The 21,039-nt window shown below is 43.2% G+C and overlaps 1 protein-coding gene across 4 annotated transcripts in view; it reads right to left on the bottom strand.

The window, feature by feature from the left end:
• LOC137438516 (homeotic protein female sterile) overlaps positions 1-21,039 on the bottom strand; it is a 169,480-nt gene that overhangs the window by 19,916 nt on the left and 128,525 nt on the right. For 3 of the 4 annotated variants that reach the window (XM_068133622.2, XM_068133624.2, XM_068133623.2), the window contains exons 19-21: positions 9,656-9,780; positions 9,207-9,333; positions 7,239-7,387 (exon numbers count right to left, since the gene is read on the bottom strand). In XM_068133622.2, the coding sequence (XP_067989723.2) occupies positions 7,239-7,387; positions 9,207-9,333; positions 9,656-9,780 (401 nt within the window). Of the gene's footprint in view, positions 1-7,238; positions 7,388-9,206; positions 9,334-9,655; positions 9,781-10,978; positions 11,086-21,039 lie in introns of those variants that run through there. The other variant, XM_068133625.2, reaches the window with a different exon arrangement.

Raw genomic sequence — 21,039 nt, 5'->3', positions numbered from 1 at the left:
CGATTTATACCGATTTTACAAAATGCCACAATCGTGGCCAAAAATATTGGCACCCTTGCATCTTTTCAAATAATGCACCATTTCTTCCAGAAAATTGTTGAAATAGAAAATATTTTGGTTTACACATATGTATTTCTTTGGTTTGCAGTGGAACAAAACAAAAAAGCTGAAAAATTAATAACCCTTACGTTATTCCACACAGAAATGATAAAATGGCCCAGACAATATTATTGGCACCTTTTAGAAGTTGTTGGAAATAATTAGATTTCAAGCAGGTGATTCTCCTTTACTTTGGAAATGAACTCACCTATGGTGAGTTGCAGATGCCTGCAATATAAAAATCACTCATTCAACCAGTTTGAAATAGAGAAAAGGAGTCATTCTGCTGTTTTGTGTCACTGTGTGTACCACAATGAGCATGGAGAAAAGAAAGAAAACCTGAGAATTGTCCGAGGAGGTCAGACACAAGATTGTAGCCAAACATGGACAATCTCAAGGCTACAAGTCCACCTCCAGAGACCTTGATGTTCCTGTGTCCACAGTACGCAATGTTACCAGGAAGTTTAAGGCCCATGGCACCGCAGCTAACCTCCCTGGACGTGACCGCAAGAGAACACCTGATGGCAGATTGCAGTGAAGGATTGTTCGAATGGTGGAGAAAGCACCTCGATCAACTGCCAAACAGATTCAAGCTGACCTTCAGACACAAGGTACGACAGTTTCAACTCGCACCATCCGTCGCCAACTCAATGAAAGGGGATTCCATGTTTGGAGACCCAGGAGGACCCCACTGCTGAGAGAGAGACATAAGAAAGCCCGACTGGAGTTTGCCAAAACACACCTGAACAAGCCAAAATCATTTCTGAGAGAATGTCCTGTGGAAAGATGAGACCAAATTAGAGCTTTTTGGTAAAGCACATCAACTCTATGTTTACAGAAAACAGAATGAAACCTTCAAATAAAAGAACACCTTCCCTACAGTCAAACATGGAGGAGGTTCAGTGATGTTTTGGGGTTGCTGTGCTTCCTCTGGCACTAGGTACCTTGAATGTATGCATGGCATCATGAAATCAGGGGATTACCAAGGCATTTTGGAGCACAATGTTCAACCCAGTGTCAGAAAGCTGGGTCTCCGTCAAACGTCATGGGTCTTGCAGCAGGACAAAGACACCAAACACAATTCAAAAAGCACCCAGGAATGGTTCAAGACAAAATTCTGGACTGTTCTGAATTGGCCAGCAATGAGCCCAGATTTAAATCCCATTGAACACCTGTGGGGAGATCTTAAAACAGCAGTTGGGAGAAGACGCCCTTCAAATCTGGGAGAACTGGAGCAGTTTGCACAAGAAGAGTGGGACAAACTGCCAGTAGAGAGGTGCAGGAAGCTCATTCATGACTATAGGAAGCGCTTGACTGCAGTTATTTTGTCCGAAACCTGGGCTACCAAATATTAAGTCTTGGGTGTCAATAATTTTGTCAATGCCATTTCTTTTTATTTTCTGATTTAACAGGATATATTAAGTTCTGAATCAAAAACAAAGGTTCTGTCATATCAACAGTGAAATAAAGAATTGTGGAGACCAAATACTTTTGTCAATTTCAACTTATTTTAAGAGTTATTTCAAAAAAGTGCAACGGTGCCAATATTTTTGGCCACGATTGTATACAACGATTTTACAAAATAAGGTATACAAACTTCATGCCGATTTTACAAAATATAATTTACGCGCATTATATCAAAAAACACAACACACAACACACAACACACAACACACACACACACACTCAAAAGCCCTGACCCAGATGGGATCCTGAACTTCTGGATAAAAATTTTTGTTGTTCTCTACATTCACTATGCTCGAGCATTCAATTCACTTATCCAAGTCGATCAGGAAATAGATGAATGGCTCACAGAAGTTACCACCTTCCTCATCCCAAAATCTGAAAAAACCCCAGTACCTCACAAATACAGGCCAATAACCTGGCTATCAACAACATACAAACTTGCATCTTCACAGAAACGATATACCACCACCTAACACAACAAGCAGGCCTAGAGGCAGAACAGAAGGAATCCAAGAGGGTGTTACGGAACAATATAATAATGACTACGTAATAAGGCCACCCTGTACAATTTCAATACGAGAAGAACCAAATTGTCCACAGCCTGGATAGACTAAAAAAAAAGCTTTTGACACTGTCCCACATTCATGGATGATAAAGTGCATGTGAGTGTACAAGATAAATCCCCAAATAATTGATCAAGCAGATTGAGACATCCATGGATCTATGGAATATCAACAACACTAATCCTGCAACACTCAGAGGGAAAGATTGAAATACCAAGAGCAAAGATACGACGCAGGATGTTCCAAGGAGACAGCCTCCCCCACAACCCCCCCCCCCCCCTCTTCTGTTTTGCCCGCCCCTGGGCCTACTAAGTAACCTCATTGATGAGCAAGGACACGAAAACACCCCAACGTCCAAAAGAATGTCCAAAGGAACAGGCAAGGTGACACATCTACTGTACATGGATGATTTAAAACTATTTGCACCAAACTATGGAAATTGGCAGAACAACGGAAATTAGTGAAACAGATCTCCGACGAAACTGATATGGAATTTGGCTGAGACAAATGTGCCAAGTGCACGTTCGTGCAAGGTAGACCAATAAACATAGGGGCAATACCCCTGAGGCTCACCTGGTAGAATAAACAGTATACTGTACTGACTACAAGTATTTTAAACTTCAAGCAGCCATCAATCATCTGGACTGGTCTCCCATCTCTACCACCTCTGACATCAACTCATCCTGGGAATTCTTCCAAAGTAAATTGCTCTCTCTCATGCACAGATTTATCCCATCTCGTCTTCAGTTGTCATACCCTTCCTCCCGTCCATGGTACACGGAATCTTGTGGTGAGGCTGTTGCCCAGAAACAACTTGCCTTCGTCTCCTGGAAAGCAAATCCAACGGAAGGAAATCTCATTTCCTTTCACAAAGCCCGAAACAAGTGTGTGTCCACCCTCAGGAGAGCCAGGAAACAATATCTCTCCGTTCTCAAGACCGAACTCTCTTATCTGTCTCCCTCTTCCAAATCCTGGTGGCGTCTGGTCAAATCCGTTTCTGGTGTTTGTTCCCCCTCCATCCCCTCCCTTACCTCAAACGGCTACACAGCTGACTCCGCACGTGAAAAAGCTGAATGCCTCAACTCTGTGTTTGCCTCTAAATCTTGTGTCCCAAACCCATCCCTCTCTGTACCCACCATACCCAGTCGTACCCTGCTGCTCCTGGACTCCGTGTCCTTTCCTCCTGACAAGGTGGAAAAGTTTCTGTCAACCCTCGACTCTGATTCTGCAACTGGACAAGACGGCATCAGCCCACGGGTCCTAAAATCCTGCTCTGCTGCTCTATCTCACCCTCTCTCTGTTCTCTTCACCCTCTCTTTTGCTCAAGGTCAACTGCCATCTGCTTGGAAATCAGCCAACATCACCGCTTTGCACAAAAAAGGTGCAAAAACAGATCCTAGCAACTACAGACCAATCAGCCTTCTCCCAATTATCAGCAAAGTCATGGAATCCATCATTGCTTCGGATATGAAATCTTTCCTCTTCTCCAATGGCTTGATCTCTGATCATCAATTTGGTTTCAGACCAGGTCACTCTACTCTGGACATGCTGCTTCTGCTGTCTCAACAATGGATGGAGGTCCTCAATGCCAAACAGGAAATTAGAGCTGTCTCCCTCGACATATCACGTGCTTTCGATACGGTCTGGCACCCCGCTCTGCTCACCAAACTCTCCTCCTTTGGTATCCATGGAAATCTCCACGCATGGCTGGCGGACTTCCTCTCTAGTCGTCGTCAACGTGTGGCCCTGAATGGGTTTCTCTCATCTCCTCTTCCTGTTCAGGCTGGAGTTCCCCAAGGCAGTGTTCTGGGCCCCGTGCTTTTTCTGGTCTTCATCAATGATCTCTCTGACTCTCTCGAAAATCCTCTCTATCTCTTTGCTGATGACTCCACTCTCTGCCGCTCCATTCCTCTTCCCTCAGATCGGCAGTCTGCTGCCTCCTCACTCTCTGAAGACCTGGACAAAATCACAGACTGGTCAAACAAGTAGAACATGTCTTTCAATCCTGACAAATCTCACACTCTTACTATGTCTCTCCGAAAAGATCGACTGGACAACCCTCCCATCTACTTTCTCAACAATCCTCTCCAAGAAGTTCTGTCGCTCAAGATTTTGGGTCTCACTATCTGCCATGATCTTTCTTGGGAAAACCACATTTCCAAGCTGGCCTCCAAAGCCAGTCGCCGACTGGGCATCCTCCGTCGTGCGAAGTCCTTCCTCGGCACACCTGAGCTCCTCACCACATACAAGGCTTTCATCTGCAGCTCAATGGAATACTGTTCTCCCCTATGGGCCGGTGCTCCTGCCTCACACCTAGCTCGGCTTCACGCTGTTGAAACCAAAGCTTTCAGAATTATTGGAATCTCCCGCGATGAAGCTATCTCTGAGGGCCTTTCACTCACTCACCGCAGGCAGGTAGGTGGTCTTTCTGTCTTCTACCGACTCCTCTCCGGCCTTGCACCCCCAGCTCTCTCTGTGCTCTGTCCCCCAAATATTCCTACAGGTCGCACAAGATCTGCCAGCAACCCTCTGATGGTTAAACTGCCGAAATCTCGGCTCTCTGCTCACCTTCACTCTTTCATTCCTCTTTTCTCCCGCCTCTGGAACAAACTCCCTCACTCCCTTCAATCCCACTCCTCCCTCCAGGTCTTTAAAACAGCTGTTCACCACCATCTCTTATCTTCCCCCATCCAAAACCTTGATCTTTTCTACCCCCGCTTATTCACCCCAGATCCACCTTGTTTGAAATTCCAACTTCTTTCCTGGAAGTCCTGGCAGTGTCCATATGTTTTATACCTCTCCCACCGCCCCCTTCCCATGCCCCCCCCCCAAAGCCCTCGCCCTCTCTCAGATCTCTCGATGTCTCCATGTCTCTCAGTCCCTGCTCTCAAATGTTGTGTTTGTGTCCTTCCCCCTCTCTCCCCATCTTGTCTATCGCTCCCGATGTTATATGTTTTATGTGTCGGTTTGTCTTTCTGTGTGATTAATGTTCGCTCTTTCACGAGCCTCGATCTTGTATACAAAAAAAAAAAAAAAAAAAAAAAAAAAATTTTCAATGGTTGCTAGACGACAGAGCAGCATGTACAATCATACTAACATAATCATAAGACTTTAAACAAACAAAAAAAAGCTATTTTGGGGGGCAATCCTCCCTCCCCCCCAACCTCGTATACCACCTCAGACCCCAATTTTTCTAATGCTTTGAACAAACATTGGTACATCAAGGGCGATGAAGGTTGTGGTCAAGTTTCATTGAAATTGTGTGTGCAGTTTCAGAGGAAAAAGCAAATACCTATTTTGGGGGGTCAAATCTGGACCCACTTTGACCCCGGTAAACCCCCTTACACCCTGATATTTTTAATGCCGTGAACAAACTTTAGGCACAACACAACAAATATCATTTGTGCCAAGCTTGGTCACAATCCCTTCAGCGGTTTTGGAGAAGAAGTTGCAAGTGTTTACGGACAGACGGACTGACGGACTACACGCCATCGCATAAGCTCCCCTGAACTTCGTTTCAGGTGACCTAAAAATGGACAACATAAAATCGACCTAGATACAACAATACAGGAGCTGGACAACAAATACTTGAGTAGAAGAGGACCACCAAACTTGTCAAACAAATGCGCAGCTCAGAAATGCCCAGAAAGGACATCGCACGACGGAGGATGGCCAGACGGCGACTGGCTTTGGAGGCCAGCTTGGAAATGTGGTTTTCCCAGGAAAGATCATGGCAGATAGTGAGACCCAAAACCCTGAGTGACAGAACTTCTTCGAGAGGATTGTTGACAAAGTAGATGGGAGGGTTGTCCAGGCGGTCTTTCGGAGAGACAAAGAGAGAGTGTGAGGTTTGTCAGGATTGAAAGCCATGTTCCACTTGTTTGACCAGTCTGTGATTTTGTCCAGGTCTGCAGAGAGTGAAGAAGATGCTGTCTGCCGATCTGAGGGATGAGGAATGGAGCGGCAGAGAATGGAGTCATCAGCAAAGAGATAGAGAGGATTTTCCAGTGAAGACCAATAAAGTGAAGTCGGAGAGATCATTGATGAAGACCAATAAAAGCACAGGCCCCAGCACATTGCCTTGAGGAACTTCAGCCTGGATAGGAAGAGGAGATGAGAGAATTCCATTTAGAGCCACACGTTGACTGCAACAGGAGAGGAAGTCCACAAGCCATGCGTGGAGATTTCCGCGATGACAATACCTTGTCTGGAATTCAAATTCCAGATTCCAGACAGGCAGAAAATAGAGGCAATGCCCCTGGGCTCACCTCGTAGAACCAGGGAACCATGAAATGTGTAAATTAGTCGATGGTTTGAATAAACTCATGAAAGCACCAAGCAGATTCCGACCAAGTTACACTTAAATGGGGTGAACACCGTTTGAGAAGAAGTCAAAAGAAACGACACTGGAATTGTAATAACCTTTCACCTTTAAATTTACATATTTAATATGCAATTTGTTTATGGGATTTGCAAGGCATCGGGAGGTCTTGGTTCTCAGAAGTTTGACGAAGTTTGGTGAAAATAGGACGATTAGTTTTAGCATCATAAGTCATGAAGGTTGTGGTAAGGTTTCATCGAAATAGTGCTCGAATTCGTGTGTGTAGTTTCGGAGAAGAAAGTACACACCTATTTTGGGGTGGGAGGTGGCGGGGTGGGAAGTGGGTAGACCCACTACCTGACCCCCAGACACTTTGACCCCCAGTAGATCCATTTTGATCCCCTTAGACCTGATTTTTCCTTTAATGCTGTGTAGAAACTTTGGTACATCATGGGTGATAAATGTTATGGTCAATTTTCAATCGTGTGTGTAGTTTCGAAGAAGAAGATCCGAGTGTTTACTTGGACTCATTGACGAAAGGACACCGCGTGGTGCTAATACCTCACCTGAACTATGTTCCATTGAAACCATTGAAACCAATTACAGTTAAAAACTGAAAAACATTGAGAAGTTTCTTAAAAATTGAGAGGTGGGGGTGATAATTTACATAACAGATGGTAAAAATAACCAGTTACCAGCTTTTAACAAGAACCCCGAAGAACAATCGTATCTGTATATAATTAAATAACTTTTTTGTAATAAAAGGGAAAAATAAAGATGGAAGATACCTTTTTGGGGGCTGAAGAGATACGAGAATCTGGTTTGGCTCGATTAGGATTGAAGGAAACAGGACCTGATGTAGAGTTGAAGGTCATGGGATTCGAAGTTGTGGTTAGGCCTGTCGAACCAGGTTGCTCCGTTTGCTGCCTTTCAGGCTCTGGAAGTGCATAGGAGAAGAGGAAGAGTGAAAGTCGACAGTACTACACAAGTTCAAACCCATCCGTTAAGGTAATTTGAAAATTGAACATCAAAGTTGCAGCTCCTTGCTTCACTTGAGATAAGGCACAATTGTCTTGACACATTGACTGACTGACATAAACAAACGCACACACACACACACACACACACACACACACACACACACACACACACACACACACACACACACACACACACACACACACACACACACACACACCTATATAGAAATTAAATCAAGGAAAATAAAAAACTACGAGGCCGGGTCTTTTAAAACAACGCAAAAAGATTATACAGTGGTCGGGAAACGAAGCAGAATGTGTCATCCCCTCCTGAAAAGGATGAACTGGAAAGATTCTGGAAAGGATGTTATGAACATTGAAAAGAACACAATAAGGAGGCAGAGTGGATCCTAAACCTGGAAGAGAAGAAGCAACATCTCAAGGAAATTCCCCCAGTAGAAATTGATGCAGAAAATATAAGACACCAACTTGCAAAGATGGCAAACTTCAAAAGCTCAGGCCCAGATAGGATCCCAAACTTCTGGTTAAAGCAATTTGATGCTCTCCACGTTCACTATGCTCAAGCATTCAATTAACTTGTCCAAGGGGATCAGGAAATGGATGAATGGTTCACAGAAGGTAACACCTTCCTCATCCCCAAATCTGAAGAGACCCAAATACCACACAAGTACTGGCCAATAACGTGTCTGCAACCAACATACAAACTTTTAACAGGAATCATCACAGAAACAATGTACCACCACCGAACACAACAAGGAGGCCGAAATACATAACAAAAGGGATGCAATAGAGGATGTTACAGAACATCAGACTGCATACTACTAAACAGGGCCATACTTGAAAATTGCAATACAAGAACCAAATTGTCCACAACATAGATAAATTATAAAAAGCTTTTGACAGTGTCCCACGTTCATGGACGATAAAGTGCAGGAAAATGTAAATACATGTCGAGAAATGGTTGAGGACATGTTCAACATCGGGCTTTTACAACTAAAATGGCCACTAGTCAGCCATCTTTGATCACATCCCAAAATAAAATGATGTGCATATGTATAGCATCATGTGTTGTCTTTGCACCAAGTACACACAAAATCGGCCCATACATCTCCGAGATACGGTTGTGGACGGACGATACCCAAAACGGACGCTAATAAACAAAATATATTTTTAACAGCCCTCACAGCTCCCACCCCTTGCCTCCATCCACCCCGACAACCTCATTAATAGTAAATATCATAATTTTAAGCTTACCCTGTACATTCATAAGCCCCAGGTATGTCCTTCCCATTAGTTTTCAGAAGAACCTAATCCAGAAAAACAGTCCATTCACTGGTAGCGATCCATCTGGGGGTTTCCATTTGGATCTTGCACCTGGTCACGAGTTTGCAGTATGAGTCGCGTCCTATTCCCCGAGCTGAGAAAGTTCTCCAAATTTTTCATTGTGCAGAAGCACAGCCCTTCATCGCAGGTACTTTTCCAAGTAATTTTCAGCTTATTTCAGAAGCTTTGTGAGCCATTTTTGCTAATAATCATAATCTCAAACACACAGTATTGTATACTTTATTTTGCCCTGAACGCCTACGTCTCCTGGGGTGTCTGCACACGCTCACCGAACATTCTGGGGTGGAATACGTAATTCAAAAGTACTGTATTGATGGAGTAAAATGTGAGATAAACTATTGAACTATTTACTTCACAAAGATAAGATACAATGTTTAGCTCCTCTAGTTCCCAACGGTTTATAGGACTAACTTTGTTGCTGGTTGGCTTTTCCTGGCTCAACACGCTCCACAGAAGACAGTACAGGTCCATGGTGTTGGATCTCAGACCGAGTGCCCGGTGATCGCCGATCGTCCTCCCCGCTGCCGGAGAAAGCCGGCTGCGGCAGATTACGTAGAAGACAAAATAAAAATAAATAATCAAAAAAACATGAAATTGCAAGACAGTCTCTTCATAAAAGCAACATATCAGGACATAAGAACACAAGTGAGGAAGTCAGTCATTTGTAAAAAAAAAAAGGTAATCTTTCATTGTGATTGCAAGAATATACACAAGACTATTGTTTTACTCCTTTTCAACATGCAGTGCAATAAAAAGGTTATTCTGACATCATACAAGATTCATTAGAATCGCACTCACAAAGGAATAAATGGCACCAAACGAAATGAAATAACATTCATAAAATAGGCAGGTGCTCTCACCTGTTGAGGTTGGGATCTGTGGGTCGCCGTCGGCATCCCGCTCCCACCCGGGCTATCTCGCATCACTCGAGCTTGCGCCAGGGGGGACTTGGCCTGGGGTGAGGCCGCGGGCACGCTCCCCGGGCCTGCGGCGGAAGCAACGGGCACATAGAGCGTGCCTATCGCCTCGTAGACACGCACACCCGTTCCGCAACCAACATGGAAGAGGAGCTCTCGACCCCGCTCATACCATTAATTTGGTCTGCAGTAGTCCATTTAGTGTCTTCTCCTAAAATTGGGCAAGTACTGCCCAGAAATTTCCACTGCTTTGTAACCAACTGCTTTTACCTTAAGGGGATTATAAAGGCTGAAGATGGTGTTTGCATAATTTCAAATCCAAATAGAAAATAACCCCAACCCAAGCCAAAAGTTTCTTATTTCAGATTTGACACACAACATGGGGTAATTTTGGGTAGGGAGAGGGGGGAGGAGGGGGGGTGAGGGGGGCCTTCATCCAAAAAAAAATATTAGTAGATGTAGTCGAAGTCATAACTAAAATATAGATTGTAGCCCAGAGCAACCAACCACGCAGTTTCCTAGTTTAAGAAGGTTCCATTCATGTGTATTTATATCTGCTGGCCCACCAATAAAAAAGGTCAAATTAGAGGACAAGGAAATTCCCTACATTGGCAGGCCTGCAACAGATATTTCAACAAACACAAAACTGTTAATTTTTTTTTAATTGAAAAAAAGAAAAAAAAGAAGCTGATAAGCAGCATACGCGAAGTCTGGCGTTTGTGATGACGGCCGTGACACCCCGGGACAATTGGATTAATCCTTCCCATGCATCCTGCCAAGAGCTTACGTTCAAGTTTAAATGTTCCCAGAAACACGTTTTCCCAGATTTTTCTCTTTCAGAAAACAACCACGGTGAATCAATCATGCCCCTTGGTGTTTGCGGATTCTACTTTTTATGGAGCTTATTCGTCTCAACTCATTCAAATTTAAAAAAATCTTTAATTGTACAAACACAAACTATTCAAATTCAATGTATTTCCCAGATATGATAGATGCTGCTGAATGTCTGATTATTAAAACAAAAACAAATTTCATCGACAAGGTTTACTTTGCAATACAGAAGGAAGCCCATAAAAGTCAATATTTTGTGATTATACTCAACTTAGTCATAAGTGTGTGTGTGTTTATACATATTCAACTTAGTCATAAGTGTGTGTGTGTGTGTGTGTTTTTATATATATATATATATATATATATATATATATATATATATATATATATATATATATATATATATATATATATATATATATCTACTATGTAAAAGAGCCGTTGGTCTGGGTGTGTGTGTGTGTGTGTCTGTGTGTCGCCATTTTTCCCAGAGATGGCTGAACGGATCTTCATCCAACTTTCAGAGGTTCATCATTGAGTACCTGGAAGTGTTTTAGGCAAAAAGAAATATATATATATTTTTAAAAGTTTGTTTTTCTTGGATTGAAAAACAATTTGCTCTATAGTGCCGAAGCCTTTTTGATTAATGACAGTTATATACAAGTACACATTCGATTAAATAAATACAAAACAATCACCAGACATTTGAACACAAATAATAAAACAATTCCGGAAGCAGTCGAAGTTGGTGGTAAGGTTTCTTCTTCTTCCTGAACGTCTCATCATACCTAACTCAGAAACGTGATCAACGGCACATTCACCGGCATATATTCACCTAAAAGGTAAAACGATGATTTGACATTTGTGATGGATTCTGATTTGGATGTAATTGCTTTTCCATTATAGTTGCCTTAATTTCAAATATGTTAATGTTTATTTTTCACTTGAGCAACACCGGGTACTCCAGCTATAAACACTTTCATACTTTACTCGGGGTACAAATACAAATACAACTTTGTCTGGGGGGTAACATAGGCTATGTGGCCATGGCCTCTTTCGGGAGTGTGGGGGACAGGGAGAGGGGCGTAAATTCTCGATGTAAATGTGTCCCGTGTAGCGCCACCTGGTGATGGTGGCAGAAGGTATTACAATTTCCATTTTTACCTGGGTAACACTGAGCTTAAAGAACTCTCTGCACGGTTAAATCTTTCCTCCTTCCCTTCCCCACCTCCCCGAAAGATGAACAGTCATGGCCAAAAATATTGGCACCCTTACCGTAACCCTAACAATTTTCTCTAAAAATAAGTTGAGATTGACAAAAGTTTTTGTTTCCACAATTCTTTATTTCACTGTTAATATTACAGATCATTTGTTTTTTATTCAGAACTTAATATATCCTTTTAGTTCAGAAAATAAAAAGAAATGGCATTGACAAAATTATTGACACCGCAGACTTAATATTTGGTAGCACAGGCTTTGGACAAAATAACTGCAGTCAAGTGCTTCCTATAGTCATGAATGAGCTTCCTACACTGCTCTACTGGCAATTTGTCCCACTCTTCTTGTTCAAACTGCTCCAGTTCTCCCAGATTTGAAGGGTGCCTTCTCCCAACTGCTGTTGTCAGATCTCCCCACAGGTGTTCAATACGATTTAGATCTGGACTCATTGCTGGTCACTTCAGAACAGTCTAGCGTTTTGTCTTGAACCATTCCTGGGTGCTTTTTGAAATGTGTTTGGGGTCATTGTTCTGCTGCAAGACCCATGACCTTCGACGGAGACCCAGATTTCTGACACTGGGTTGAACATTGCACTCCAAAATGCCTTGGTAATCTCCTGATTTCATGATGCCATGCACACATTCAAGGTACTGAGTGCCAGAGGCAGCACAGCAACCCCAAAGCATCACTGAACCTCCTCCATGTTTGACTCTAGGGAAGGTGTTCTCTTCTTTGAAGGCTTCATTTTGTTTTCTGTAAACATAGAGATGATGTGCTTCACCAAAAAGCTCGAATTTGGTCTCATCTGTCCACAGGACATTCTCCCAGAAGGATTTTGGCTTGTTCAGGTGTGTTTTGGAAAACTCCAGTTGGGCTTTCTCAGCAGTGGGGTTTCTCTTGGGTCTCCTACCATAGAACCTCCTTTCATTGAGTTGGCAACGGATGGTGCGAGTTGAAACTGTCGTACCTTGTGTCTGAAGGTCAGCTTGAATCTGTTTGGCAGTTGATCGAGGTGCTTTCTCCACCATTCGAACAATCCTTCACTGCAATCTTCGATCAAGTTTTCTCTTGCAACCACGTCCAGGGAGGTTGGCTACAGTGCCGTGGGCATTCAACTTCCTGATAACATTGCGTACGGTTGACACAGGAACATCAAGGTCTCTGGAGATTGTCTTGTAGCCTTGAGATTGTCTATGCTTGGCTACAATCTTGTGTTTGACCTCCTCAGACAATTCCCTGGTTTTCTTTCTTTTCTCCATGCTCATTGCGGTACACACAGTGACACAAAACAGCAGAATGACTCCTTTTCTACATTCAAACTGGTTGAATGAGTGATTTTTATATTGCAGGTACCTGCAGCAACTCACTACAGGTGAGTTCAATTCCAAAGTAAAGGAGAATCACCTGCTTGAAATCGAATTATTTCTAACAACTTCTAAAAGGTGCCAATAATATTGTCCGGGCCATTTTAAGATTTATTTGTGGAATAAGCTAAGATTTAGTAATTTTTCAGCTTTTTTTGTTGTGTTCCACTGCAAACCCAAAGAAATACAAATGTGGATACCAAAAGATCTTTTAATTTCAACAATTTTCTGGAAGAAATGGTGAATTATTTGAAAAAAGTGCAAGGGTGCCAATATTTTTAGCCACGACTGTATATATATATGCACCCAGCTACGTATGTATGTGGGCATGATATCTCAAAAAGTTAAAGAAGGATTTGGACAAAACTTGGTGGACAGATTGGATGCATGACAAGGTCAAATTTATTTTATTTTGGTGAAGATCTGGATCCGGATCCGGATTCAATCATTGTTTAAGTGATTCTTTACCATTGAGAGGTAGGGCCAAAAACGAGACAAAGCATGAGGGATTGTGATAAAAGTTGGTGGATGAGTGGGTAGGTGACAAGAACAAGCTCATTAGATTTGGGTTCAGGTCCGGACGCAGATCTGGCCTATCAGTGGGATACAAAACATAAACTGTTCAGCTTAGCGAAGGTGTGTGCTCTCTATCGAGTGCTGCTCTAGTTCTAGAAGTTCTAGAAGTGTCTGTCTGTCTTTGACTTCAATGCACTCCTGAACTGCTGGACAGAATGAGTTTAAAACTGATCGTTGGACTCAGGGGGCGGATAGGGTGGTCTTTGGGATTAAAATATCATAGCCCAGGGACTTTAGGGTTTGGGGGAAGGACACCGATATGCTCTTTGTAAATGTATATGGCCTAACTCCGCTCGAGCTGGGAGCGTGTACTGCAAGTCATACTAAAATATGCCATTTCTACAGGACTCATCCTGTCCATAAGGATGGGTTCTTCGCAAGTTGTAATTATGCAATTAACAGAGCAATTTCAGCTGGATTGATACAAAGACCTATTATGGCAAATTAAGCGAGAAGCTCAATTCTTAACTTTAATTTCATGACAAGTGATTACATTTTCATCACCATTACTTTCATGAAGTAACACAAAATATGATGTCTCCCATAATATTGTTATAGACACTCCAAAATACACCCGAATTATTAAGATGAAGAAAAAAACTATTTAACAATTTCTTATTCTTTTCGATAGTTATTGGATTTTAATGCAAATAATATCGAGACCAGCTGAGTCAATTTCAGTGATATTTTGTTCAAATCTTTTCCATCCCAAACTCAAAGCACAATGACTAACTGCGACCTTTTTGGATCAATTCCAATTAAGTAACACAGTGGAACACCTTTTATCCGGAAATCCAAATAACGGAAACATATTATCCGGAACAAAAATGACCTCTCGCCCATGATTGAGCATCTAGAAAATCATCCATCATTCAGAATTACAGGCGTGGTTCCGGTAACGATTGCTTCACAACGGGGCACTATAGTTGGTAGGAGATTTGTGCTGCGGGTTTCCATAGGCGGGTTTCCATAGTTGGAATAATTATTCCATAGTGCTGGTAGATGCAAACTGGCTTTCATAACCAATCATTCGGCACTTCCAAACAGAACCGAGCCAGATTTTGTGAGCAAACTGAGGTTGAGGAACTCTGAACATCACTTGTTAAAAGAGTTGCTCTCATAAAAGCCCGACATGTTTGCCATGTTCCTTAAAATTGCTCTTAAAGATGTAAACGCCAGCGTTTCAGACACAGAAGTGCTTTCGTGAAATCCCCTGATCAATGAACTAAGCAAATAAAGAAATACAATACCCCAAATGCCCTTCAATTTATCCGCCGCTCCTCGTTTGTGAAGGTGAGTCTGGACTGCCGGTTTTTCCGAATTACCAAATAGAACTAGGGCCTGGCAAAATAATTGCATGTTGTTCCAATCTGATGCAGTCCGGGTTTTCACATCAGTCTTTTCACATTCGCGTTACATCACTCGTGGTAATGGCCGATCCAAAACATTCTTCTATCCCTAGAATGGTTCAAATAAGTGTCAATAATAGTAGAGCAGTAGTAAGAGTGGTAAAAGACCATCTGCCAAGAATAGTGAAAGGGTTGGGGTAAAGAAGATGTATGCTGGGAAATGAAGTGGTGGCGCGAAATGGCAGTGAAATGTGCTGAGCATTCCGCAAAAAGTGGAGTTATTGGAAAAAAAAAAAAAAATCACAATGTCTTCACATCACACGGGATCTTCATTGTGGAAACAAATACATCGAGGATTTATTGCGAAGTACAATACAAGGTAATAAAAAATTTCAAACAATTACATGTCTATAATACATACAATGCTATATTATACAGTACGTACAGCACAGTCGGACCCCGCTATTCGTGGTTCCGCTATTCACGGAATCCGCGTATTTGCGGTTGATAAAATGCGACATGAGGGTAAGCGTCCCGTGAATTTGCGGGTTTTTTTTCTATTCGCAGCCGTGTTCCGCGAAATCGTGTTTTTTCCCCCCTATTCGCGGCCATGTTCCACAAAATCATGGCATTTTCCACCCTATTCGCGGCCATGTTCCACGAATTCACGGTTTTTTCAGGAGCGAAAAAAAAAATTCACGAGCCGATAGCTTGACACATTTATAAAACCCATCGCTCACCAGCAATGCACAAACGCAGCTGGACGTACATACGCAAAACAACATCTACGAGCCGCAAGCATGACTGCTTCAACATTCACTGCTGTATGATTTGCGTTTTCATGGCTTTTACGGCCGCGAATTTTAGCCGCACTAAAAGCGAGCTTCGCTGGATATCCCACCAGATGTGTAAACAAGTCAACTCCGCAAATTATAGAATGCAAACGCTACATTAAATCGATTACAGTTTGCAATTTATGGGAAAGCATCATCAGAGATGTTACACAATGAAAACGCTTCGGGGGATGTTACATCACCTACGAAAACAAGTCAACCCCGTGGATTATAGAATGCAAATGCTTCATTAAATACATATTGAAATTAGCAGATACGCTCAATACGGCATCATCCGATAACATCACGCACAAACAATGGGCAGAGTACCTCCCGCAGCTACCCACAATGCTCGCAATCCTACATAGACAGACTGTGTCCTCGATCTCAATCATTGTTGTTGTCCCGTTGCTTTGACCTGTGTTTTTGACTTGCTCTGGACATCGTTCTATCATGGCTCCCAAGCGCAAGACCAGTGCCGGAGATGCGTCGACTACCAAGAGGCAGAAGAAAGTGATGAGCCTCAGCAACAAATTGGAGCTGCTCGACTGGCTTTCGAGAGGAGAGAGTGTGGCCGTTGTGGGTAGACATTATGGCATCAACGAATACACTGTTCGCCTCATACGGAAAAAGGAGAAGGCGATTCGTGAAAGTATTTCAGCGAGCGCTGTATCGAGTACGAAGGTGGTCACCCATGTCCGGGATGTCCACATAGAAAGGATGGAGAAGGCTCTCAGAATATGGATTGAGGACAACACACAAAAGAGTAAACCTTTGAGTGGACCTCTCATTCGCACAAAGGCCAAACGTATTTACGATAATCTGTCTGGCCCGGGTGGTGCCAGCACGAGTGATGCCAGCACGAGTGATGTGCCGAGCGATGATGGTACAAGCAGCACGACTTCATTCACTGCAAGCAGGGGATGTTTCCATCGTTTCAAGGAGCGGTACCATCTCAAAAATGTGAAGCTCTCAGGGGAGCGTGCCTCAGCGGACCACGAGGTGGCAAAAGCGTTCCTTGCTCAACTCGCAAGGCTGATCGAAGAGAAGGGATACCTCCCAGAGAAGGTGTTCAACATTGACGAGACTAGCCTCTTCTGGAAAAAGATGCCCACGAGAACTTTCATCTCGAAGCGCGAGGAGACAGCATCGGGATTCAAGGCTGCCAAGGACCGGGTGTCTCTTCTCCTCTGTGCAAACACAAAAGGGGACCTCATGCTGAAACCCATGATGTTGTACCGTTCCCTGAACCCACGTGCTCTCAAGGGCAAGAACAAGCAAACTCTGCCCGTTTTTTGGAGGGCCAACAGGAAAGCCTGGGTGATGGCAGCAACCTTCCTCGACTGGTTCCATAATTGTTTCGTCCCTCAGGTGGAGAGGTACATGGTGGACAAAAACCTTGCAATCAAGGTTCTCTTGCTCCTGAACAACGCTCCTGGCCACCCTGCGGAACTGGACATGGCTCACCAGAATGTCGAGGTGATCTTCCTGCCGCCCAACACCACCTCCCTCATCCAGCCACTCCACCAAGGTGTTATTTCAACGTTTAAAATGTATTACACCCGTCGCACCGTCCGCTGCATGTTGGATGCAATGGAGTCTGACCCAAGGCTCAACGTCGGGCAGTGTTGGAAGGATTTCAACATTGCCCACTGCATCAGCACCATCAAGGAGTCGCTGGATGAGGTGAGAGCCTCCACCATCAACGCGTGCTGGCACAACTTGTGGTCACAGGCACTCAGAAACTTTACTGGCTTTCCCGATAACACTGAGGAGAGGCATGCGATTGTCGGATTGGCACGGCAGTTGGGAGGGGAAGGATTTGATGACATGCAGCCTGAGGAGTTGAAGGAACTCATTACCTCACATGGCAACAACATCACCGAGGAGTTGGAGGCCATTATAACGGTTTCTGAGGAGGAGGAAGCGGGCAGTGATGAGGAAGAGGTGCTGAGTTCTAACCTCACAGTCCAGTTCCTGCAGGACATGCGGGTGCTTGTGGACAAGTTGGAAGATGCTGAGCCAGTCATGAAGGGGTACCTCAAGTTTAAGAGGGGTTTGGATGATTTGCTTCTCCCCTACAAAGAGCTGCATCGAATCTGGGGCAATCTGCCAGGCAGCTCTCCATTACCCATTTCTTCAACCCTGCTCCCTCCACCTCAAGACCATCAGCGTCCTCTCCTGCCTCCTTCTCAGTGTCCTCACCTGCGTCCTCACCAACACCCTCAACTGCTCTTACACGAGCCTCGATCTTGTATACAAAAACAAAACAAAAAAAACTGCTGCCTCTCCTGCCTCTTCCTCAGTGCACGGCGTTGTTGGACAAATCATTTGGGTCATCCTCCGAGTTCGAGAAATTCATGGGATTTTAATTCATCATTATCACATCATCATTTGAAAGTTGCGTGTTTTTGTAAAATAAAAAATTTAAATGGTACATTATGGAGTTGTGTTTTTTTATTTTAGTTTCACAGTACGGTATGGTTAAGCACTTTTAATAAACTGTAACCACATTCCTTCAATAAATTGGAAATGGTACCTGGTGTTGTTGTTTCTTTTTATTTGTAAGCATTTTCTCATGAAACTGTAATCATGTGCATTTGCGGTCGAAAACATTTTTAAATTAAAAAAAATTCCTCTATGAATCAGGAACCGCCGGGAACCTATAACATATCCCCCTTTCCCCCATTGAAACAATGCCACAGCATACATTCACGGGATTTTAATCGACCTTCGCGGATTATCGTGGACATTCGTGGGATTTGCCTCACCATTTGCGTGACTTTCATCGACCTTCGCGGATTATCTTCGACATTCTCGGGATTTGTGTCCCCATTCACGGATTTTGCTTCGCCATTCGCGGTTTGGTCCTCCCTATTCGCGGATTTTCGTGACTCGGGAACCTATCCCCCCTTTTTCCATTGAAACAATGCCCTGCTATTCACGGGTTTCGCTTTTCGCAGATTTTCCAGGAATGTATCCCCCGCGAATAGCGGGGTCCCACAGTACTTAATCGGATTTTTGTGATCCTTACTATAATACACAGACGTGTGTGTGTGTGTGTGTGTGTGTGTGTGTGTGTGTGTGTGTGTGTGTGTGTGTGTGTGCCTGTGTTTGTGCGTGTGTGAGTGTGCCTGTGTTTGTGCGTGCGTGTCTGTGTTTGTCTGTGTGTTTGTGTGTGTGTGTGTGTGTGTGTGTGTGTGTGTGTGTGTGTGTGTGTGTGTGTGTGTGTACGTGTACGTATGTATGTGCGTGTGCGTGTGTGCGTGTCAGAAGAACGTGTTGCATGCTTGGAATAAGATCGCCCGTAAGGCAGGTACTCTGATAATTACGGTAAACTACAAAACGATATAAACATGAAGCATCAACAACGAAATGACATTGAAAACAGATAACGTTTTGAAGATTATGATAAACAGTTTGACAATGATGAAATGACAAAGCACATTAGTTAATATACACCTCTTAAGAAGACAACCACTACTACTAACTACAACAACAACAACAACAACAACCACGACTATCATGGCCCCAATTAATCCCACCTTGTGAGGCAGGCCACACGGGTTTTCGCTCCCCACACCCTTCCATCCCGAGCATTTGTTTTCTCTGTACCCACAGTGTACAATATACCTGTCCACCAATTCCTTCCATCACCATTTAGTCTTTCCCTTCTCTCCTCCTACCAACTACATCCATATCAAAAACCTGCATGACAACATCTCCCTCCATCCTAAGCAATGCAGACGTGGATCCCATATCGTTACCTCTGCCATCGAAGGTGGGAGGTTATGTTTTAACCGCTGTTTGTCTGTTTGTGAGAAGGATATCTCAAAGTTGAAGACGGATCCGGACGAAATTTGGTGGAGATGTTGTGTGTGACAATAACTGAATTGATTCGATTTTGATGAAGATCCATCTGGATCGGATATTTAAAAAAATATTTTTAGTGCTTCTTCACTTTTGAAAGACGTGGTCAAAAGCAATATATAGTATGATATTTCAAAGTTGTGGGCGAGTTCTGACCAAACTATATGGATGAGTTGGTTAGGCGATAAAACAAGCTGATTCGATTTTGGTTCAGATGCGGATCGAGATCCGGCCTATCAGTGGGATACAAAACAACCTGTTCACTGTTCAGCCTGACCACACGATGCACTCTAACCGAGTGTCGTTCTGCTTTGTGAATGTCCCTTACTCCTGCATACCTCCTGATATCCCCACTCCTCTACCTTGCTGTAGTAGTAGAGTAGTAGTAGTAGTAGTAGTAGTAGTAGTAGAAGTAGAAGTAGTAGTAGTAGTAGTAGTAGTAGTAGTAGTAGTAGTCGTAGTAACAGTGGTATAAAGGAATTTTTGATACAAACTTTACTGTTTACATATTGGGAGGTATTTACATATCAAACGAGAACGGCACTCAGTAAAAAGCATACCTCCGCCTGGTTGGCCTCTTCACTCAATGGTGAAAAATCACTTTTAAAATTATACTAGCTGGATCTGAATCTGGATCTTGAGATCTTGAGATCTCCCGATGTCCCTGCTCTCAAATGTTGTACTTGTGTGCTTCCCTCTCTCTCCCCATCTTGTCTCCCGCTCCCTTTATCTTATGTTTTATGTGTCAGTTTGTGTTTTTGTGATTAATGTTACACTAGCCTCGATCTCGTATACAAAAAAAAAAGAAAAAATCTGGATCCGGATCTTCACTAAAATTGAATCGATTCTTCCTTGTCACACAAACAACCTGTCCAACAAGTTTCGTCCAAATCCATCCATAACTTTTTCAGATATCCTGCTATGTGTCGTTTTTGGCCCTATCTCTCAATGGTGAAGAATCACTTAAAAATTCAATAATTATCATCTCCGAATCGATATTCAGATCTTCACCAAAATCCAATCTCTTTGTCCTTGTCAGACACCCAACTGGTCCAACAAGTTTCTGAGATATCCTGCTATGTATCGTTTTTGGCCCTATCTTCCAGTGGTGAAGAATCACTTTAAAAATTATAGGTAGCTGGATCCGAAACCGGATCTTCACCAAAATCTAATCATTTCGTCGGTGTCACATACGCTACATCTCTGCCAAATTTCGTCCGAATCTGTCTGCAATGTTTTGAGATATTTTGTTCACAAATGGACAAACAGACAGACAAGGGTGAAAA

The sequence above is a fragment of the Myxine glutinosa genome, chromosome 13 (assembly GCF_964187855.1).
Source record: "Myxine glutinosa chromosome 13, kmMyxGlut1.1, whole genome shotgun sequence".
NCBI classification, from domain to species: Eukaryota; Metazoa; Chordata; class Myxini; order Myxiniformes; family Myxinidae; genus Myxine; species Myxine glutinosa.
Note: the sequence above shows the minus strand (reverse complement) of the source record. Positions and strands in the feature narration are given on the sequence as shown.